The sequence below is a fragment of the Achroia grisella genome, unplaced genomic scaffold (genome assembly GCF_030625045.1).
Source record: "Achroia grisella isolate CSIRO2021 unplaced genomic scaffold, CSIRO_AGI_Agris_v1 utg808, whole genome shotgun sequence".
NCBI classification, from domain to species: Eukaryota; Metazoa; Arthropoda; class Insecta; order Lepidoptera; family Pyralidae; genus Achroia; species Achroia grisella.
This window is the reverse complement of record NW_026713029.1, coordinates 1,614,590-1,640,481: the sequence shown is the minus strand read 5'-3', so window position 1 is coordinate 1,640,481 and position 25,892 is coordinate 1,614,590. Positions and strand designations below refer to the sequence as shown.

Here is a 25,892-nt window from a genome sequence, read left to right as displayed (position 1 = left end):
ATATATATAATTATTCTTTTTTAAATTCTATCGGAATTTCATATAAAAACTGCACTTATATTAGAAAACCATGAGTGTGACTGTTTGTTTGTCTGTTGTTATATTTTCACGACCACACCGGAGAACAGATTTTAATAAAAGACGTGAATATGTATTGTATCACGAGGACCGACATAGGAAATTTATCTTAAAAATAACACGAAGTCACGGTTAAAATTACAGAGCAGAGTGCGAAGCGCGAAGCAATCTTGGAGATCAGATTTGCATTCTTTGTAATGATAGTCCTCCGAAACGGCTTGACCGCTCCAGACCAAAATTTCATCGAAGGTCGATCTTAGAGCCTCCATCGTTTACCACTCAAAAAACTCAAGGTCAAGGTTGAGTTTTTAAGAATAAAAACTCCGCTCAACATGTGCCCTAGTGTGTAAAGAACACACTAGTAGGCTTTTATCTATAGTAGGATCTATATAACGAACTGAACGGTAGGGAAAAAAAAATAACGTAAAAAAATTTACGTTCATAAACAGCTAAAATGTCCTACATGAGTAAATGATTGTTGAATTTGAATTTATATGGCTATATGACTGACGACGTCTATAATAGGCTTCCATTACTAATCATCCCCTCCAAATACATAATTAAAAGCTTTAATAAAATAGTAACTTTCATAATACCAATCTACAGATAAGGGAAAACACTCAAACCTTATTAAGTTCAAGTACAACCCACGCGGTGTTTATTAGACAGACATTTAATTTCGACTAACATTATTTAATCGCATGATACTAGGGGGCATTCATGTCGTCATTACGTCACATGTGCTTGTCACAGTTGGTCACATTTATGAGAACCTTGGTGGGACGTCATATATTTTGAAACTTATACTATGTGCCTTAGTATGTCATAAATGTGATCAATTGTGATATCATTGTCACAATTGGTCACATTTATGACATCCCTGGTGTGACATCAGCTATTTTGAAATTTGTACTTTTCCATTACTCTTTGTCATATTTGGTATAATTTATGAGATCCTTGGTGTGACGTAACATATTTTGAAAGTTATACTATATTCCTTAGTCTTAGTTACCAATCCAATACTGCGAAGAATCAACCAGCGCTGATCTGAATGAAAGCGTCAAAAATACGGCAATCAAATTGATAACCATCGAACGGAGAAAATGCGTCAAACCATTAGACCACAAAGGTCCATTAAATAACAAAATTCAAAAAAATTCAAAAATCATTTATTCATGTAGGACATTTTAGCCGCTTATGAACGTCAAGTTTTACATTATAATTTTTTTCCCTACCGTCCAGTTCGGTATATAAATCCAATTGAGAAGAATTGGCAAGAAACAACATAGGTTCTATTAAGTAGGAACACATTAATTTCGTGATTAGATATCATTATAATACACCATCACGCCGTTTTGATTATGATTGTTAATCATAGAACATCACCTGATTTCGTTTTAGATAAGTGCTTACCGTCATTTGGCGATAGCGGACTTTAATATACGTTAATATACTATAACCCGTGGTGTGTTGATCGTGAACTGATCATTAAATATGGCCTGATCGAGTTTAATATCACCTGATCACATGTTATCTATTTCAAAGCTTACATTTATGTAACAATAGGTTGATAGGACAAGCAAAATATCCTACTTTCGAGAGGCTTTAAGCACATGAAGAATTTAATATATATTATATTCATGTTACTCCTGACTTCATCTGCATTTTTATAGATAAAATATATATTACGGCCTCGTGATATAATCTATTTTCGCCAAATTTCATTAATATCGGTTCAGCTGTTTACTTGTGATAGGGTACAATTAGAAAGACGATTTTTCGCAAATTTTCTTAGATGGTGTAATTAATTTTCAATATTTTAAACAGATTTAAAAATTTATGATCGCCGCAACTGGTCTTTACAGTTTCACCAAACAATAGAGAGCGAGTGCATGTGGAACTCAAAACCTGTGGAAGGACTTATGATTATAATAATAATAACTCTTTATTGCGCATACATAAACATAGGACAGTAAGTACAAAACAATGAAAATAAATGTTTTACAAAAGGCGGTCTTATAGCTATCAGCAATCTCTTACAGACAACCCGGTGTTAACAGAGAGTATTTACATAAAGAGAGAAGGTAGGAGGCGCACTAAACACTCTATTTATTATACAATTATGGATAAACATACATTTTATAAACATAAATAAATAAACTTACACACCAATACATACAATATACATACACATACTACATAATAATGGACGAGAGGACGTGATATTATTCTATTATAGGGATAGATAATGCGATTTTAATAATGTGGCTGTATGATGTGGCTGAAGACCCACTCTTGCCTTACGGATACGACTGTAGTCTAAGGGCTAGGGATTCGAATGTCGCCTCAGACCTATGTAATTTCGATCCCCGTTTGAATTGGACGCGGAATCGATCGGAGGGGCGTACACTATCGGCGTGCTGATCAGGTCATGATTATTAGATATAGCCTGATCAACACGCCCTACTTGAGATATCAAGTACTTAAATAAAAGCTTTGAAGTAGGTACCACCTGACAGCTGATATCTACTTCAGGGGCTTTATTTTTTATTTAACTAAAATGGTAAACAAACTGGTTTATCACTTGTAGTAACTGTCGCCTATTAGATACACGACACGTTCGTACAGGCGCAATTGTGATTATTTATACTCTTATACATAATATTTTTTGTATTCACTCTATCGTCGTGAATTTTCACATTTATTTATTTAACAAAAGTTACTTATATTTGTATACAGAGACAGATATCACCAATTACAGTCTTTAGGCAAATAAAAACACATATTTTTAACTACTATTTTTACAGATCACTTTACTATTACTATAGATAAAATAATATAACATAACAGAATTGCTATATAGTGACGGTAGTAGTAAAAATAGTAATAAAAAAAACTTAATCTTCATAAGCGGCTAAAATGTCGTATATGAATTTTTTGATTTGTTTTGAGTGTATAGGTGTACATCTTTCCTAATTATTTAGTTTCATTTAAAATTGCATATGCAATTCATTAATTACACACTTTCTTTTATAATTTCCTTTCTAAAGACGCGTTTAATATTTAGAAATCATCTACAACTCTGTTATTATCTCTGCTCCATAGTGATATGTCCACCATTTTGCGGTGATAATTAATTATTGACAAAATGGCGCTACAGCCCGCGGAAACGAAGGACTCTGTTTCTCGTTCTTTATAAAATTGTTCAACCATTATTGAGTCATAAACGATGTAGTGTAACTAACCTTTATTTAATATGGATAGTGTAGTATATATTTGGGTAATAAAGTTAATTACCACCAATTTGAATGGACGTATTGATTAGAAAGTGATTACTGTACATCACCTGATCGTGTTTTATCTAATATCTATATTATAAGCCGATTAATGTATGGAGTCAAATGATTTCTTCAAATTCTCCGAATCTCATTATACGTTTGTACATTATCTACATAGTTTAATTAATTATATGTTTCTGTTTAACGACCTCGGTGGTCTAGCGGATTAGCACACCACGTTACATAGTGATCCCCGGTTCGATTCCCCCCACGGTATAAACTTTTGTATTCATGAGTATGCTTGTTGTATGCGGTATGTTTTCTATGTATATTATGTATTTACAACTTATATGAATAAATGATTTTATTTATTCATGTAAGTAGTCTAGTACCCATAACACAAGCTCTGCTTAGCATTAGGATTAGGACTAGATGCCGCTGTCAGAATGTTCCTGGGTTATTATAATTAAGTAATTTAGTACAATATGAAGGAGGCCGAGCTGATACAATAGCGAGGCTCGAATCCCACATATGTCCTTATGACAAGAGTCTATTTTAGTCAATTATATGTAGAGTACAAAAACAGTGTCAGGAGCAGGCTCCCCACGGCTCTTCTTCAATTGGATAAATGTTTCCGTTTGGATTTACATCTGAGACTTTGTAGCATGTATTTATGTTAAACAACATGCGGCATCATTTGCGCACGACGGAGTGCGTCAGGAAGCGAGATTGTATACTTTTTAATTGATGATAATGGAATTATATACGCTTGCATGGTTTACGCTGGCGAAGCACAGGAAGCGCATATTTGACATTCGTGAGATTGGTCTGCTCTTATCACTACGACTGATTTAATCTATTGCTTTTTAATTGGTGATAATGGAAATTATATATTTAAAAGAGCCACACAAGTGCTTCTTGTGATGAGACTGATGATTTACGCTGGCGATTTGAATAAATGATTTTCACCAGTGGAGGACGATAAGATGAGCGTGAGGTTAGGTCAGTTAAAACATCATGACATCTTCACCAGTCTATCATGATGATTTCCAGGGGGAACCGCGTGGATATCAACTTGATAAGGTACATTGCTAGCAATGGAGTCAACAGTCCACAATAATAATCCTATTCCCCCAGAAAAGGATTTTATTAGAGAATAATTAGTAGTGAAGATAAACCAAGATTTATTTTTATTTGACGGTCTCAGTGGTCTATTGGTATAGTACATTCTTTTGATGGTCATGGGTTGGATTCCTCGCACGGTGCAACCTCACCCGCTTGCGCTAACAAAACAGGTCAGTTTGCTCATCGTGATAAATCACCAGGAATTTATCACAATAGTTTCAATAAACATGTTTATTACAAACATAACTGGTATATATTTCTATAAGTATAGTATAGTCATGTTTGTATGGACAAGAAAAGATTATATATCACAATTCAAACATAGCAAGAATGCTGGCATTTGAAGCAAGTGAGACATAGGTACTCAAACAGATTACTTTAAAAGGAGTCGGTTAACCACTCAGATACTATTAACTCTATTAAAATCCAATTTCCTTTCATATTTAGTAGCTACCAGCCCGGCTTCATATGAGTGTGCATGTATTATACATATAAACTTTCATCTTGAATCAATCTATCTATTACTAAAAACTGCATTAAAATCCGTTGCGTAGTTTAAAAGATCTAAGCACACAGACAGAGGAAGTGACTTCATTTTATACTATGTAGAAATGAAACGCGCTCCGAAGCGCACCGTTCGATGTAAATCTGACTCTAGACAAATAACGTTGTAAACAAATTGTGCTGTTGTGAAATAAGTCATTCTTATTAAGAACTAGCTGTACCCGCGACTTCGGCCGCGTGGGATTTAACTTTAATTTTCTAAAATAAAAGTAGCCAAGTTACTCCTTATTACATCAGCTACCTACCAATAAAAGTTACGTCAAAATCGGTCCATCCATTTCAGAGATTAGCCGGAACAAACAGACAGACAGATAAAAATTGTAAAACATGTTATTTTGGTGTATGTACCGTATTTATATTCATATGCCTGTAGTAAAAAACGGTTCTTTCAATATTACAAACAGACACTCCAATTTTATTTATATGTAAAGATGTAGTTATTTAGAAATTAAAAGTGACCCGATACAATTAAGTTCACAAGGGAACAGAGATTTACACAGTAAGATTATGACAATATCTAGTTATCTGTAGTGTCTAACATATTAAATATATATATATATATAACAGAAAAGTAACAAATAAATATTAAACAAATAACTAGAAAAGTTAACTACTGCCAAGAAACTCCACAACTTCTCTAATGTGACCGTTTGATAAACATTTCATCAAAACACATCAACGCCCTTCTAAGCGAAGCCACGATTATAGGCCACTTAACTTTTTCAATAATCATCCATTACATTTTTTTTTTACACTTCCAGGCGCTGGAAAGTCAGAAAATCAGTCAACGAAATAACGGAGGGAATTGAAAATCATCGGAGCGTGTCAGTAGGGATGAATAGTGTTATTGGAGATGTTTTTTTAACCGACTGTCAAAGAGAGATTCGAAGATAAATAAAATGCGTAGTGAAATAATGTTAGAAAGATAACTAAAATCATGAAAAAAATCATTTTGTTTTAACAGAAAATTATAGTAATTTTTATTAGAGAAATGTTTGTCCTCAATTGACGATTTTAAAAGTTACTTTTATTATTGTAGACATTCTACAATAATAAAAGATGACGACGACGACTTCGGTGGTCTAGCGGTCTAGCACACTTCTTTACGTCCGATGGTCACGGGTTCGATTCCTCGCACGGCACAAAATTTGAGTATGATTGTTTGTATGTATAATATGTATGTATAAAAAGAAACTATGTATTTGTATCAGTTGTCTAGTACCCATAATACAAGCTTTAGCTAGCTTAACTTGGGTCTAGATGGCGCTGTGTGAATTGTCCTGAGATTATTATTCTTTAATATAATTTGAATATCAATCATCATTGCCTTGCCTTTATCCCATTATTTGGGGTCGGCGCTAACATATAATATAACATATAACATAACATAATTTGAATATCAATGTTTAATTTAAAAAAAAACGTTCTAACACAATGTAAATTGTTTATTAATAAATAAATAAATATGAATTAATTATATTTTTTTGGTGTCTCATTTTATTTTGCGGAAATCCATTCAATCTTAATCACTACATATAAAACAAAGTCGCTGTCGCTGTCTGTCCGTTCCTATGTAGCTTATATCTTTAAAACTAGGAAACGGATTTTGATGCAGTTTTTTTTAATAGATAGAGTGATTTAAGAGGAAGGTTTATATGTATAATACCTGTACACCCGGGCGAAGCCGGGCCGAGTATCTAGTAATATTATAATCGCGAAAGTTTGAAGTATGGATGGACGTTTGTTAGTCTTTCACGCAAAAACTTCTGAACGGAATTTGATGAAACTTTACAGTAATATACCTTATATGTACATCAGAATAACATATAGGCTATAAATTTCAAGCGGGTGAAACCGCGGGGCACAGTTAGTGGATTTATAAAGTAAGTAGACATTACATAGTTCATCCCTTCATCGTGTATGCAAAATTTTCCTTTATTCTGTACAACACAGGGTCCACGTCTGCATAATTTAAATTCAACACACATATTTGAGCAGAATTCCGCGCACTTCTGCGTACGACATTTTTTTACGGTTGTACTTATTCGGTATGTACCAGGATAAATTATCTGCAAGCTTACATTTAATGTGCTCATACAAACAAGCATATGACACATTTGATGGTAAACGGTTACCATAGCCTATGTACACCTGCAACACCGGGGTACAGTGCACTTTGACGATCCTTAAGACGGCGATTGACGACCTCGGTGGTCTAGCGGTTCTAGCACACCGCTTTACGTCCGATGGTCGCGGGTTCGATTCCTCGCACGGCACAAACATTTGTATTCATGAGTATGATTGTTTGTATCAGTCTGGGTATTTTCTATGTATAATATGTATGTATTTACGAAAAAAAATTATCTATGTATTTGTATCAGTTATCTAGTACCCATAACACAAGCTTTAGCTAGCTTAACTTGGGTCTAGATGGCGCTGTGTGAATTGTCCTGAGATTATTATTATTATTATTATTATTATTATAATAATAATCTCCCTAATATATATTGAGAAACCCCATGCTATTGTGAGCGGTGCCGTACCATATAGCTAATAAAGTAAAAAAGTACAAATAATTTACTTTACTTCCTGAAATCTTATATAAATAAATGTAGTACTACATATTAAGATGACTTGTTTGTATTAGCATAAAGTCTGGTACTGACGATGCATCGAACCTTGTCTAACTCTATCTAGCGGCTCTATACTCAGTTTGTTCGGAATAATCTCGAAAACAACATATAGTAATTCGAATTTATATATAGGTATATATATATATATATATGTATGCAGATAACTTGTAGAGCATATTCCAATTTTATTAATAATTTTTACTCAAATCAAACTATTAATTTATTCTACGAACTATTTATTGATAATTAATATAATTTAATTTTGTTAATAAAAGTGGGATCAAGAATTAAAGTTAATGATTTAATTTTGTTAAAAAAAATAATAAAAATATACTCTCACAGGATACAAATAAATGTAGACAGATTTAGTTCACAGAAGAAAAAACAATAATTCTCCTGTATTTACTACACTACAAGTAGAATGTACTCAAATTAAATTAATTTTAGGTCGTAAAATAATAATTTACATGTATTGCCAAATGACTTTTAAATTTTAAATGCCAAAAAAGAAATAATTTTGATGAAAATATAAATATTAATAATAATATATATACAATTAAAGTATTTCTCTCCTAATTTTAAATATTTGTTTTTTTTAAATCAAGTACCCTATACTCATTCTAATACCACCACGAATATGTGTACAAAATTTCATGATGATCGGTTCAGTAGTTTTTGCGTGAAAGCGTAACAAACATAACTATTATTTTCAAATCTATACATATAGATAAATAAAATTGGAGTGTCTGTTTGTAACATTAAAATAACCGTTTTTTACTACATGCGTATGTATATAAATATGGTATATACACCTAAATAACATTTTTAAAAATTTTTGTCTGTCTGTTTCTGTTTGTTCGGGTTAATCTCTGAAATGGTTAGACCGATTTTGACGGGACTTTTTTGGCAGGTAGCTGATGTAATAAGGAGTAACTTAGACTACATTTATTTTAGAAAAATTATCAAATTGATTTTTTTCATAAATTCCACGCGGAGGAAATCGGGAGTACAGCTAGTTAATAATAATATACAATTAAACAATTTCTCTCCTGATTTACTTAAATTAATATTCTTCATACCGTGATAATTGTTAATATTATACAATATAATAAAAATGATCAAAGATCAAGATTTAAAGACAAACTTGCTGTCCCCAAGTATCGTTTAGAAAAAGTTAATAGGTCTAGATAATAATAATATACAATTAAACAATTTCTCTCATATTTACTGATTTTCTTAAATTAATAGTTGTTCATGCACTGAATTTTCATTTAATGTTAGACATAGCACCTATATAAAAATACATTGTAAATAAACAGATAATTTTTAGTATTATACAATATAATAAATATAAAAATTTGACGTTCATAAGCGGCTAAAATGTCCTACATGAATAAATGATTTTTGAATTTTGAATTTGAATTTTTTTGCATTTTGATCACAATTGAAAAACAGTCTTATACGGCTATGTATCTAGTGCGGTATCTCATGGAAGGCCTCGTCCATTGCAGGCTTTAAAGTGGCAGAGCATAATTCAATACGACTGCCATTATCAGTAGAGAGCAGGTCTTCGGAATTGTATATTTAAATAAATATAAGTAAATTTTGTGATATTTCCGTATACGTCATTGCTGGGTGAAGGTATTTTTACCGTGAAATCATGTGATGTTTATGGAAGTTAATTGAAATTAATATTAATACTTATTAATATAAAATATTTGTATTATTTCACTGTCTTGGTGGTTTAGGGGTTTATCACATCAATTTACTGTGGTCGTGGGTTCTATTCATCGCACGTTGTAAATATTTAGACTCATGTTTGTTTGTATCGGTCTGGGTGTTTTCTATGTATATTATGTATTTACAAAAAACGTATCTAAGTGTTTATATTTGTCGTCTAGTATTTATAACATAAGATCTACTTAGTGTGGAACTAGATTGGGAGTTGCAGAGCTTGTGTTATGGATATTAGACAAGTTATAGAATATTTAGTTTAAATAGTAATATACGTAGAAATTACCCACACTACACAGACAATCATACTCATGAATACAAATGTTTACACCATGCAAGGAATCGAACCCGCTACTTTGAAAGTTTTTTTTTCCGGACTACTCTAATGCTATTGCAGCAGCTGGCCGCAGCTGGCCTTTACAGCTTCACCGGACGATAGGGGGCGAGTGCAGATGGCACTCCAAACCTGCGGAAGGACTTATGGAGCGGCTGAAGGCCAACTCCTGCCTGACGGATACGACTTTAGTCTGAGGGCACCACTAGGGGCTCGAACCTCGGCTCAGGCCGTCATAATATCGATCCCCGTTTGAATTGGACGGGATATCGATCGGAGGGGTTCGAAAGTATAGCTATATGCTAAATCGCTAGATCACAGAGGTCATCAAATAATAGGTATTATAAACGCGAAGTGTCTGTATGTCTGTACACTTTCTTTTCAAGGGCTGAAGGGATCTTAATCCAATTCCTCGTTATGGGAAGGATTACTGTATATGTTTTTTAAGTATACTGTGAATACACAGTCAACTCTATATACTTCAATACAAGTGTACCTAGACCCATAATAAAACATAGTAAACCAAATTTAATTAGCTACCGAGAGTTATACTTGTAATTAATTCACGGAACCGCTTGTAACCGAGTTATAGAAGGAAACGTCGATAATCCTCAAAGTTTCCCTATAAAGTGTTTGAGAGCATCTCATTAGCATACTTACACTGATCGGAAACCGAGGCGGCCTCGTTTGTTCGGGCCGAGTCTCCATTAAATATTCCACAAGCTTCCATTAAATATTCCATTAAACCTTGATTAACACTCATCTCGGATATTTGTGAACCCATTGTATTTATATCGGTTAGCAGCGGAATTTTACTCCCTTATTTATAGAATTTAAAGTTAGACAAAACAAAATTTCGTTATTTATGAGTGTAGGTTTATTACACTTATCATTATATTGATAAGTTGAGTAAAAATTTTGTACACCTTTTTACGAAAATTGTGCAAATTGCGATTTTTAACCATCATAATGATTTTTAATTTGAGTGTATAGTTTTTGTGTATATATACACAAAAACTGCGCACATTTTTGTTAAAAAAATGTAATGTAGGTATATACAATATTTTAATTAAGAATTTAAACAGGGTCTGGAATATTTATTTGAAAGGTTTCAGATTACGTGAATTGTAAATGAACGAAACGATAATGAACTAAATAAAGTTAAAAAAATAATTTCACACGGTCCTATTTACAATTATTTTTTTAATCAAAAGAGTTTATTCCCCTGTCGCCATAAATCAATTTTAACCAGACTGAATTTAATGTTTTTAACCAGCCGTGTTGGATGTCAGTTCAGCATATTTCGTATGTAAGTAATTAAAATTGAATATATTTTTTAAATTATATTCATTAAAATATTCATTTCAAATTTTATTAAGGTTCAGTCGTTTAAATGTAAAATCATATAATATATATATTTTCGCTCTTATCGCCAGGTAGGAGTTGGCCTTCAGCCGATCCATAAGTCTTTCCGCGGGCATCTGGCCTATCGTCTGGTGAAGCAATAAAGGCCAGCTACGGCCAACAGCATTAGAATTAAAAAAAAAAACTTATAGTATTATGTATAATATATGTATATCAAATCGCGGAGAGAGCTAGTCAATAAATAAAATAATAATTAAAACTGATCCTGATTACCAAACACACAATGCTGCAGGTGCAGACACTCTACCGTGTTGAATAGTCAAAGAATATAGTATTATGTATAAATTATTTCAAAGCGCTGACAGAGCTAATGAATAAATAAAATAATCATTAAAACTGACCTGATTACCAAACACACCGATGCTGCAGGCGGAGGACACCTGATCGGCACCGAACCACACAGCCGCCAGACGCGGTGGTACGTTCAAGATGAACACTTGGGAGATGGCCACCACAGTCTGACCGGTGAAACCTAACCAGAACATGTCTTGCGGCACTGAGAACACCTTGAGCCACGAGCCGGTACATGTTCCGCAGATACCGATTATGGTAGTTACGCGAAGACCCTGGAATAAAAGATAAATTATTATAAACAAGTTTTTTTAAAGGTACCAGAGGAAGACTCGAATGTGTGAGTCTGCGTGGATATTTTATCAAATCTTCCGCTAATAAGATTAGAATAGAATCTTATTAATATTATAAATGATAAATTTGTAAGTATGGATGGATGTTTGTTTTTCTTTCAAGCAAAAACTACTGAACGGATTATGATGAAACTTTATAGTAATATTACAGTAGCTTCATTAATTCATAATTTAATAGCTATGCTCTTGTTGTTGGATCTCTTGCCACTTTCCGCGATCTTCATGATCTTTAATGCTTGATACGACACGACTTCCATATTATCCTATAGCTTATACATCAGAATAACATATAGGCTATAAATTTCATGCGGCTGAAACCGCGGACAGAGCTAGTAGAATAATATTTATTATATCACACATTACAATACAACAATGATTATGCTTACATGAGCATATAAATTATAAAAACATATAAATTGAAATAACACGATATAAATCATTAAACAAAAAAAAAGAACAAGATAATCGAATAAAAGAAAACAAAAAACAAAACAATAATAATAAAGTAATAACAAACAATAAAAAACTTGCATTATAAGTAGTATTCTAGTTTGAAGAAAGTTTTATTAAGTTCCTCGATGGTCTAGCTCTTTAGCATACCTCCTTGGTATTAATAATTCGATTCAATTCCTCGCAAATATCATTTGTATTCATAAGTACGATTGTTTGTATCGTTCTGGATATTTTCTATGTATTTTATATATGTACTGACCAATAAAATGTGTTTATACCAATAACCTAAGCCGCCAGTTGTTCAGCTTGGGTTCGTACTTAATCTAGTCGTATTCTGAATTATCCAAGATTGTTGTTACTATAGCAGTGATATTACAGTATACGGAGGCAAGGAAGGTACCGCCTGACGAGGATTTCATTGTTTAGATTACAAACTTTGTCCATAAAATGCTAAAAGAAAACAAAAGTAATGCTAAAATATTTTTATCTACGACAACAAACATCAAAACATATTAAGACTCAGCGAAGATATAGTGAAATTAAAAAATACATAATAAGAAAACCTGTTGAATCATATGTATATGAATGGTTATAAAGGCAGAGGAAGGCCAAAAAAAGAGATGGATGGACTGTGTTGCAAGATGATATGGTAAGAAAGGAAGTAATTAACAAGATGACTGCGAACAGGGATGAATAAAAAAGAACAACATATTACGCCGATCCTAAATAATTGGGATAAAGAAGACGCAGGTGATGATAATAAGAAAATCTTTTTGAAGTTGGTTAATACTAAATCCGTAATTATAATCGTATACAAAGTTATTTCTAACAACTACTAAATGTGCGACATGAAGGTAAATATGAGTAGTAACTACTAGTTCATCTTGAATTGAGTAGAATTAAATTTTCCTTGTATTCATGATCATGATCTAAGTGACAATTACTTGAATAGAGGTCAAGATAACGAGATGTCAGTGTAATCACGTTTCTCCCCTGTCAACCATGAGTTTAAAGAAATTTAAAATATAATTTTGCAAAGAGTACAAATCTACTTGTTATATATAATTTTATTTACTTAGTATAAGTGGTTGATTGTAAATAATAATAACAATCTCAGGAGATTTCACACAGCGCCATCTAGACCCAAGTTAAGCTAGGTAAATCTTGAGTTATGGGCACTAAATACATGATACAAATACATAGATTTTTTTCGTAAAAACATACATATTATATAAAGAAAACACCCAGACCAATAAAAACAATTCTGAATACAAATATTTGCATCGTGCGAGGAATGGAACCCCGCTAGCATCGGAAGTAAAACGGTGTGCTATGCCGCTAGACCACCGAGGCCGTCAAAAATATAATGAATATAAATCATATAAATATATATAAATCGTACAATCATACAAATTGATTGACTTCACCAATTTTGAAGTGATCAAAATTGGTGAAGTATATTATCAAGGTTCAATGGAAGCTTGTTCCGGAATGATGATGATGATGTAATCCCGTCCGATTTCGTCCACGGCGACTGTCTTCAATTCCGATTTTGCCGTTGATGTGCTCGCATGTGACTTATGTAGCCTATTTTGTGTGTAAAAATCCTCGCACATTGCGGGCAGAGAGCAGTTCCGGAATACTATGTTTCCGATTTATATAAACATGCTAATGAGGTCCTCTTGAAAACTGTATATGGAAATTTTGTACATTATCAATATCTTCTTTTATAACTTGGACTATACCCTATGTTTCCTTAAACTAATTATAACTTTCTATACTTAATTAAAGTTTTAACACATTGTACGCAAGTGTAGGAGGAATGAAATTGCTAGTGATGTGGACTTGTAACCCCATTGCAAATAGTGAGAAGTATGACGGCCTCGGTGGTCTACCAGTTTAGCACACCGCTTTACACCGATGGTTGCGGGTTCGAATCCTCGTACGGTGCAAACATTTGTATTTATGAGTAGGATTGGGTCGGGGGTTGATTCCCCGTACGGTGCAAACATTTGTATTCATGAGTATGATTGTGTATCAGTCTGGGTGTTTTCTATTTACCTATATTACGTATATATTTACGGGGTAACTGACCTGACTCCACTGGTGCCCCGCCAGTGTAAACCGATAGCGCAGGCGGGTGCACCATTATCATCAGTAAAAAATAAATCGAAAGGTGAATATGTAAGTGTGTGTGTTAAAATTTACAATTTAAAAAATTTTGCTAAATACCCGTCCGAAACCGGGGCGAGCAGTTTATCTTATATATAAAATTTTAGTGTCACAGTTTTCGTTCTCATACTCCTCTGAAACGGCTTGACCGATTCTCATGTGTGAGCGTATTGAGTAGGTCTGAGAATCGGCCGACATCTATTTTTCATCCCCCTAAATGTTAGGGGTAGTCCACCCCTAATATTTTTTTTTTATTAAAGGCAGAACAACGTTCGCGGGACAGCTAGTTACTACATAAATATGTAATGCGATCAGCACATCCGTGGTCAGCTCGTGACCACGGCTACTGCAATCTAGTCGAAACGTCGGGAGAGTACATCATCATCATCATCATTCCAGCCCGATAGATGTCCACTGCTAAACAAAGTCCTCCCTCAAAAAACTCCACGACGATCGGTCCTGCGTTGCTCGTATCCAACGCTTTCAAGTGATCTTGACCTTCCCACGCTGCGTCTCCCGGTTCACGGTCGCCACTTTAGGACTTTACTGCCTCTAGAGAGAGTTCCTCTTATTTGCCATAAAATTATTCGTGTTAAATTCCGTTTAATTATATTCAAATTCAAATTCAAAATATTTCTATTCATGTAGGTCTATTACAGACTCTTATGATATGTCAAATCTACCGGCAGTTCGGAATGATATCGAGATGAGAAGAACTGACAAGAAACTCAGCTCGTATTCTTTTCAAATTAATTAATATTAATAACTAGCTATACGCGCGACTTCGTCCGCGTGGAATTTTGCAACATTACTTTATTTTGCTAAAAGTAAAAATTTTTTCTAAAATAAAAGTAGCCTAAGTTACTCCTTATTACATCAGCTACCTGCCAAAATAAAATCCCGTTAAAATTGGTCCAGCCATTTCAGAGATTAGCCGGAACAAACAGACAGAATGACAAAATTTTGAAAAGAAAAACAAAATGTTATTTTGGCGTATGTACCGTATATTTTAATTATTATTTCAATATTACAAACAGACACTTCAATTTTATTTATATGTATAGCTGTGTACTTATTGCGGAAGTTAAAAAAAAATTAATGCAATCATACAACTTAAGAGCTATAAATATCTAATAGGAAAACTAAATATTGAATAACATAACTACCACAACTAACTCGAGGTAACTGGAAATAAATTATTAAGATTATTATTCTAACGACCGTTTTCATAATGAACAATAGTATAGCACGATATTGTATGATACCGACGGATACGGTGGTCTTGCGGTTTAGCAAACGCCTTAGTTTCGATGGTCGCGGATTAAATTAAAAAAAAAATAAAGTCAAATTCCACGCGAACAAAGACGCGTGTACACCTTTATTTTTCAACAAGATTTTTTTTACAAATAAAATTAGCCAAGTTACTGTTTATTACATCAGTTACTTGCCAATAAAAGACCCGTCAAAATCAATCCTGCCATTTCAGAGATTAGCCGAAACAAACAGACAGACAAACAAAAATTGTAAAAAATGTTATTACGGTGTATGTAACGTATTTATATTCATATGCAAGTAGTAAAAAACGGATATTTCAATATTACAAACAGACACTCCAATTTTATTTATATGTATAGATTACTAATATTGTGTCAATGAAACAATATGTTACGTCAATAACTGCTTTATTCTGAATAAGTAGGTACGTAATACAATAATTAATGTTGACCTATCTACAACAACTAATATCCATAAACGCTGCATGTGTGTTATGTCGTATAAATATATAAATAAACAAATACCTTATTTTTAGATATTAATACATATCTTTCATAATACAACTGTAAATACTTGTATGATTATATGTATCTTGACCAATAAAACATGATACTGTCGATAAAAACATACAATGATGTTAATGATAACATTTTTGTATACGATTATAATAGTAAAGGCAAGATCTAGGCTTCAGCTGTTAGAATGCATATCTACAGAATAAAATAAATGTTTTTTTTATATTAAGCTGATGTAATATTACATAATAAACTGTGTTCTTAATCGATTTCCTGACCTGGACATATTTACATGTGACTTGTTCAATTTCAGCATAATGGTAATGGATTTCCTAAACATTACGTAAAATTAATAGTGTAATTATTAATATTTCATATTTTGTACATTTTTTCATAAGCTAGCATATTGGGAAGCTGTGAAGCTGTGAGGTAACATTTTGTCAGAGTTACGGGAATGCGCAAGCAATCCTCTATCTTACCTATAACTGCTAGTTTTTAACCGACTTCAAAAAAGTAGGACAAGATTCTCAATTCGACTGTTTTTTTTGTATGTATTAAAAAAATATAAACCGTTTTTAAAAATATATTTGAAAGAGTATACTATCATATTGGTCCCCTTTTTTTTAATTATTAGAGTCGGTTTTTTAATATTTTTTTTTATAATTGGAATAACTAACGGCCCTAACTAACTAATGGATTAAAAAGTAATGGATTTCCTAAAAAACACGTAAAATTAATTGTGTAATTATTAATATTTCATATTTTGTACATTTTTTCCTAAGCGAGCATATTGGGAAGCTGAGAGGCTCGCTTAGTTTGAAGTCAATAAATAAATAAATAAATAATGAATTTGTAAAAGAACTTCATATCTTATTGTATCTCATGTTTGTCGTCTCCCGGTTAATAATTTAAATACTGTATATTAAACACGAAAGTTTAAAAATAACTATGTGTCTGTGTGTATCTATACATATAAATACCATTGGAATGTTTGTTTGTAATATTGAAACATTTTTTACTACATGCATATGAATATAAATGCGGTACACACACCAAAACAATATTTTATACTATTTTTGTCTGTCTGTATGTCTGTTTGCGGCTAATCTCTGTAATGGCTAGACCGATTTTGAAAAGTCCCATTTAATGGCAGGTACCTAATGAAATAAGGAGTAACTTAAGCTACTTTTATTTTAGAAAACTAAAATAAAATTCCACGCGGACGAAGTCGCGGTTACAGCTAATATATAATAAATTTGTATGATTATTGTATATATATAAGTATATGTATGTTTGTTAATAATGGTTGATAATAAATGTTTTTCTTTAATTTCGACCACTCGGCGACCACTAGCTGGTAATAAAGGTTCAATTAATAAACTACAACAAAAAGGACAGCTGGAGGCGGCTGTATACTATAGGAATTAAGAGATATACCTACTCATATATAAGATAACGACGTATGTAATACGGTAAACCCGTCGAGAGGGAGATTTAATTAAACTGTGTAACAACTGGTTGGCATATATCTTGTGTAAGTATATATATATATAATCTTTTGGCTTCTTATTGAGCCATAGTACTAATCGTTCTAGTTATTACATACATTTACACAGATCACACAGTCAACTAATGGAGCTTAACGGTCCGACTGAACTTATGTATATTAGTTAGAGGAAAGTGACCAAATATGGACTAGTATCCCAATATGGATATATTATATATACTATACGTCCATTTCTCTAAACTGCGAATTCACATATTTATATAAACAGTGATTTTCTATTCCCATTTACGCATACAAATTGTAGAATGTCATTCGAGGAAGCCTTTTCGTCGTTGACAGTGTTTTGTTTTATCGCTATCGCATAAGTTTCTAAGTTATGTAAAAACAATAAATATTTCACGTACAGAAAGTCCACACAGTGTGGTTTTTATAGCTTTCATATACTGTTTAGATGATCTTTTGTATGTTTTAGCGGTATTATATTGTATTACTTACATTAATATAAAAATGTGTAAGTCAGTTTGAAATCATTAGAAAATCCAAATATGGACAGATTACAGTATCCAATTATGGACTATTCCATAAATGGTTCTCTGAAGTATCACCTGACTTGATAATTTTGTTAATTATATATTTATCATTGTTTATAAAAAAAAGAAAATTTATTGCCAAAAAAACAAAAATAAAACAATAGAATGAGAAGAAATCAAAAGAGAATACTAAGCCTACGTCAGATTCAGATGATGAGGAGGTGATGCTTTTTGATACTGACAGTGAACCCAATTCCTTGATTTGATATACAGCTCCAGATTCTGCAGATTCGGAGTATATTTTTTGTAATATGCTGTTTTTGAATAATACTCAAGGGAAACATGGATTATGTGCCTCATGTGTGGGCTCTGGGTACATAATAATTGCGTTAGCCCCGAGATTTATACCTGGATTGGTAATTTTTGTACATAATTTGTGCTGCTTTCTATATTATACCAAAACTTTTTTAAGAGTCTCTTAAAAGTTAAGGTTAATTTTTGATATTGTTTATGGTATTCCATATTTGGGTACCTATTCCATATATGGGTACCTTTATTGCTATTTAGATTAAAGAAAAAATGTGATGACTATTCAAAAGAGCTTCAATTTAAGTTTATTTGAATAAATGATTTTCTATTCTATTAATGTTCTGTATTATTTATACGTAAAGCAAAAAGCCTCCGATCGTAAAATTTTTTATTAAGTATATATTCAAACGGGGATCGAAATTATAGGTCTGTGTCGAGATTCGAACCCCTAGTGGTGTCCTCACACTAAAGTCGTATCCGTCAGGTGAGAGCCTTTAAGCTTATAAGTCCTTCCGCGGATTTGGAGTGCCTGTACTCTCCCCTATCGTCCGGTGAAGCTGTAAATGCAAATTGCGGCCAACATCAAAAAAAAAAAAAGAAAAGTGAATCAAAAACTTTGTACCATATTTTTATGAAAATTGCGCGGGTGATCGAGTATGAAATTTCGCAGACTAATTAATGTATATAGAGAAAGAGTGAATAATGCTAATATTTTTTTTTATTATGCAATATATAATAAAAAGGACTGTAATGTTTTTACACTACCATTTAATTCACACACACACACATATATATACTTTTGTTTAATTTTTCAAAGATCTTTTGTATTTTTTATTAAGTATATATTTATAAAAAATCTATAGTATCTATGTCAGTTGTTTAATACCCACACTACAAGTATTCCTTGAAAAAAAAAAGGTTAAAATTAATATATTTTTTTTAAATATCATATTACCAAACCTTGGTAAAATACCTTTTAAAATAAATGGGTGTGAAATAGGTACTAAAGATAAGTAAAATCTTTACGAGAAACTGTGGCGAGAGAGTCATAAAACTTATGAAGCATAACAAGGGACCTATCTGTATACACAGACGGACGCAGCTATGAGCCTTAAATAACAATTTATTTTACTATAACCATATATATAAAATTCTTGTGTTACAATGTTAGTTACCATAATCCTGCGAAACGGTTTTTCCGATTTTTATGAAATTTTATAGGCATATTCAGTTGTCTGAGAATAGGCTACTATCTCTTTTTCATATCCCTAGGTGATAAGGGTTTTTATTTTTATGGATAATAATGGAATGGTGCACCCGCTTCTGCGTAGATTTAAACCAAATTTGACACCAGTGGATGATGATAAGATGAATATGAGGTCAGGTCAAAAGTGCCCATCGTGACAAATATCACACAGAAATTTATCACGATGGTTCTCTTACTTGAGAACTCGCGTGGAGGCTCAACCTGACATGGTGTAGTGTAGTAATCATGTCATGAGTCCACATTGCTCACCCTTAACTTTTTTTAATTTGGGCTTAAAAAGTAAATACACCCCAAAATTTCACCTCTTAACATTTTGTCACCATCAACCCCTATCTATTTATAGCAATATTAGTACTTTAATTTATATGGCAAACCAACATTTGCTGGGTCAAAAAGTATAAACAGATTTTTAAAAAAAATATTTGATAGAGTATACTCTCATGTAACCATATAATATGTGTACAGTTGATTTATACATTTGAACAGCACTACGAATCGAAGTAAACGTTGTACATAGTCTTCTGCGTAGATTTAAATTTTAAAAATCCTTGGGTAAAAAGTAGCTCCATAATGGAGACACGTGCGCTCTGGGGGTTTGGGCTGTGCGTTGATAGATCACTATGTCAGTTACCTTTGAGTTATATATATTTAGATTTCAATGCCTTATCGTCTACTGAAACAAGCGGACTCTAACCGGCTAAAAACCCCAAGGAACTCCAACGCTGGAGGATCATGATCATCTTGAGCATAAAGTCAGTTAACACGTCGTCGTGACAAATTCACCAGGAATTTACGTCAATATTTTCCAGGGGGAACCCCGTAGAGGTCAACTTGATATGGTACATAGCAACGTATTGTAAACCATCCTCTATCATTCTAATGTTATCACCGTTTATAATGTCAGCCTTCAGCTTATTTACCATTTCACAAGAGGAACCGCGTGGAGGTCAACCTGACATGGCTAGTGGTCATCAGTCCACATACTAACAATCCCCTATTCCTTCTAACGTAGGTAACGGTTATATAACAGTTTGAAATGCTAAATAAAGTGACAAACTATTTAGCATTTCAAATTAAAAAAAAATATAATCCTTTAAAAAAGGAGACGAAAATATAATGAGTCATAAAATACAACAAGGGAAGTTATCTGTAGACACAGACACAGCGATGAGTTCTCAAATAATTTACTACGAAGAAATTCCAGATGATGAGATGGCTGCCTCACCCGTTATACTCGTGAACGGGTGCTGCTTGTAGGGACTGGTCTGCTCTGATAACTATGTCTGATTTATTTTGTTACTCATATTTATTTATTTATTTATATTTTTGTTGTCTAGCAATCTGTATTCACACAAAATTCATTTATTTATTCATTTTTTTTTCGGACTACTCTAATGCTGTTGGCCGCAGCTGGCCTTTACAGCTTCACCGGACGACAGGGGGCGAGTGCGATGGCACACCAAACCCGCGGAAGGACTTATGGAGCGTCTAAAGGCCAACTCCCGCCTGATGGATACGACTTTAGTCTGAGGGCACCGCAAGGGATTGGTATATCGATCCCCATTTGAATTGGACAGGGAATCGATCGGAAGGGATTTATTCATTTCTAAACATACAAATATTATAAAGTTGATTATATCTTGGACCCGGCACAAGCGAACCTGTATCATGGGAGTCCACAAAAAAAATGTCAGATGATTATTAGAAATAGAAATAGTTAATTTAATTCAAATAAACTCATTACAAGCACTTTTGAATAGTCATATTTTGATTCTACCACTCATTCGGAATGCAGATTCATCACAAGAAGATGAGCAAGCCTTGTGTGTTGTCTTTTTAATAGACGTTTTTTTTTATATAAATAATTACAGTATAACAAGTAAGAGGCATGCGATAATCAACATAGAACGCTACGCACTCATTATTAATGTAATCAGATAATATTGTCAGTGCTATGATTTAAAGTTTTTTATAAAAACATTATTATCGTTAACGAATTCTTCAATTTTATAGTAAGCTTTTTTGCAAAGGAACTGTTTTATTTGACACACTTAAATCTTTTTTCTGGCAGATTTATAACATACTCTGGTATTTTATTGTAAAACTTTACGCAATTGCCATAAAGCGAATTACTAACTTTAGCCAAACGACATTTAGGTAAAATCAGTTTGTTATTGTTACGTAAGCTTTTATTAGTGCAATCACTAACTCTTTTGAATCTGTCTATATTCCTTCTGGCATAGATGATATTTTCATAAATGTATTGAGAAGCAACGGTGAATATTTGAATCCTTAAAACACTCTCGCAATGACTCCCTGGAACCCATACCATAAATGGAGCGAATGGCCCTCTTTTGTAAAGTAAATATTGTATTTATATCAGTGCTTTGAATACAAACCCCATAACAAAATACCATACGACATAATGCTATGGAAATAGCTAAAATAGACAAGTTTAGCCGTTTATTATTAACTAATGTCATTCTGAACAACATTTATTTAAGTGAGCAATACAAGTATGTAAGTATATTGCTGCTTTTTATGATGAGCCTGCCTTCCTGATATTGTCTGGCCGGGTCATTGGGCTTCCTAAAATATGGTCGAGCAGTGATAGCTGGCTCATCCGTCATACTCGTGAACGAGTGCCACTTATAGCGACTGGTCTGCTCTAATCACTACGACTGATTTACTCTTATTTAGTTACTCAACCAATTGGTTATATATTTAATATTCTTTCTATTTGAGTATTAAATTGAGTTAGTTACCTAATTAGTAGTTTGTATTTCTACACTTCAACTTAAAAATGTAAAGTAACGATAAAATTATTTAAAAGAGCAACACGCATGTTTCTTGCTCGTTCTTTTTGTGATGAGACAGCTTTCCGAATAAGCGGTAGATAAAAAAAATCTGATGTCTATTCAAAAATGCTTATTTAAGTTTATTTATATAAAGATCATTTCTATTTCTACTATAACATTCTACTTTGTATGTACAACACAAACAAAATTTACATGAATACCTATGATTCTCTAAATTAAATTAAAGTTAAATTACATCCAGCGTTATTTCTCGTGGCATTTGCATAAATCTACAAAATTCAAGTCTTACAGAAGTGCCTTCGAATTCAGAAACTCAGTTTAATTGAGAGAAAGACAGAACCTGAAATTGTTAACATCGTTATATGATTTAATATTAAATGTTTTTTAATCTACAAATTACAAACAAACAAACATACTATTGGCAAGATTATTAATTGGCATACAATTTTATATGACAAGTAACATGTAAAATTACACCGTTAATCTTCCTAAATAAATAAATATATACATACTATACATACAACGAGTAGGTAATTTTAGTATGACGACCTCGGTGGTCTTGCGGTCTAGCACACCGCTTTACGTCCGATGGTCGCTGGTTCGATTCCTCGCACGGCACAAACATTTGGGTCTGGGTGTTTTCTATGTATAATATGTATGTATTTACGAAAACAAAAATCTATGTATTTGTATCAGTTATCTAGTACTCATAACACAAGCTTTAGATAGCTTAACTTGGGAATAGAACTTGGATTATTAGTATATATTTACACTATGCATTTGCTGAATTTGAATTTTCAGAAATCTCAGGTTTATGATAAGAACAATAACTTCACGATTGTTATTCTTAATGGGGTAGGTCGTGAATATATTATTCAATATGCTGCGTATTTGTTTTAAAAATCTACATATAACGCACGCGTTGACAGACATCTGTAACGCTCGATTAAAAATTTCACGTTCACGGTTCTACAATATTATTTTACATTATATATGATATGTTACATATAATAGAAGACATATAGTAGATTTCACACTATCTGTCTGTCATATATTATGTTCGCAGTTGTGCATTGTAAAACTATAACAATACGGTAGCGCTGTGACGCGGACAGAACACGAGAACTTTCTTTGTGTGTCAGACACACAATGTGGAATGAAAGCTTTGAAGCCAGATTTCCGGCTTCCAGATGCCAGATGTGTGAGCATAGTCTCCACATATATACGTTAACTGAACATATATTCACGCCATTTTAATTATGTTTATTTCAGAATTAAATTATACCAGAAGAAGTCTAATCTCCACATATTTATATACATATATTAATTAAATAATAATAAAATATATATGTTAACTCAATATATATTCATACCATTTTTACTATGTTTATTTCAGCATTATATTAATGATACCAGAAGTAGAATAACCCTTAACGGTGCCCATACTAAAGTCGTACCCGTCAAGCAGGAGCTGGCCTTCTGCCGCTCCATAAGTTTTTAGCGGGTTCATCATCATCATCATCTGCTTCTTCCTTATCCCATTTATTTAGCGGGTTCCATTCATCCTTGTTCGCAAACAAATCAAATCTTTCACACATATCCATTTATTCATATAAGCCCTTATAACCATTTTCATTTGTAACATCAAAATATTATCCTCGTTCCTATTACATATTTTTACAACTTCTCTGACACCGGTGCCACTTTCATACTTCCTCTAATGTATTCATTCTTTACCTTATCCATTCTTATTAAATCAAATCGGGTTATTAAAACAAATCAAACGAAATATCATTTATTCATGTAAGACATTTTAGAACGTCAAGTTTTTGTATTAATATTTTCAACTACCGTCTAATTCAGTATACAGATTCAATTGAGAAGAACTGGTAAGAAACTCAACTGATTTTTTTTTACCCAGGATTGTCATTTATTTAAAATAGCAAACAAGCCGATGATCCATCTAATGGTAAGTGATAACCGTCGCAATTCAAGAATATATGACGACCTCGGTGGTCTAGCGGTCTAGCGCATCGCTTTACGTTCGATGGTCGCGAGTTCGATTCCTCGCACGGCAAACACATTTGTATTCATGAGTAAGATTGTTTGTATCGGTCTGGATGTTTTCTATGTATAATATGTATGTATTTACGAAAAAAAATCTATATATTTGTATCAGTTATCTAGAAGTACCCATAACACAAGCTTTAGCTAGCTTAACTTGGGTCTAGATGGCGCTGTGTGAATTGTCCTGAGATTATTATTATTATTGTTATATAAAACAGTTTAAGTTCATTTAAATAAAGATTATTTCTACACATCTATCTACTTCGTCTTTATCGTGCAAAAACTCACTGAGCTTTTTATAATAAAAACTCCTTAGTAACCGATTTAATTTAATAGGTACATACAAGAGATTACCTCTTGGGGCGATGAATCAGCATCTCTTGTTATCCTTGTAAGGGAATACAGCCTCTTCATTTTATTACGTCTCGTAAAAAGTATTGCGAAATTGTTTTCCTATATAATATTATACGTAATGCTATTCACATATACTCGTATAAATCTGTTATTTTGAATAAGAGATTATTACATGATAAAGAAGTTATTATAAAGTAAGGATACGACGGCCCCTGTGATCTAGCGGTTTGGCACACCGCTTTACTTCAGAAGGTCGAGGATTCGATTCCTCGCACGGCTCAAACATTTGTATTCAGGAGTATGATTGTTTGTAATGGTCTGGATGTTTTCCATATATTATATGTATGTATTTACAAAAAAATCCACGTATTTATATCAGTTGTCTAGTACCTTAACACAAGCTCTGTAATTATCTAAGTTCAATCGCAACGATTTTCGTATGGAACGTAGTGAAAATGACGTCACCTACCGATAATGCGTTAATAATAATAATAGAAGAATATAAACAAGACAAAGACAACAACGGTAGTAAGTAACAACGGGCGGCCTTATCGCTAAAAAGGGATCTCTTCCAGGCAACCTTAGCATGGAGAGAAGTGATTAGATCTGCGTCTGGTAGAGGTGTAACGATGGTAACAATATTAAAGAAATGTTATCAATATAAGTGTACATACAAAATACAAAATAATATTATAAACTTACACATACATATATAAGAATATATATATATATATATATACATACAAAATACATATATATTTTTCGGACTACTCTAATACTGTTGGCCGCAGCTGGCCTTTACAGCTTCA

General features: G+C 32.8%; 1 protein-coding gene across 1 annotated transcript in view; it reads right to left on the bottom strand.

Moving 5' to 3' along the window:
- LOC131851813 (uncharacterized MFS-type transporter C09D4.1) overlaps positions 1-25,892 on the bottom strand; it is a 115,812-nt gene that overhangs the window by 24,504 nt on the left and 65,416 nt on the right. The window contains exon 3 of the mRNA XM_059202374.1: positions 11,513-11,737. Coding sequence (XP_059058357.1) covers positions 11,513-11,737 — 225 coding nt within the window. The remainder of the gene's footprint in view (positions 1-11,512; positions 11,738-25,892) is intronic.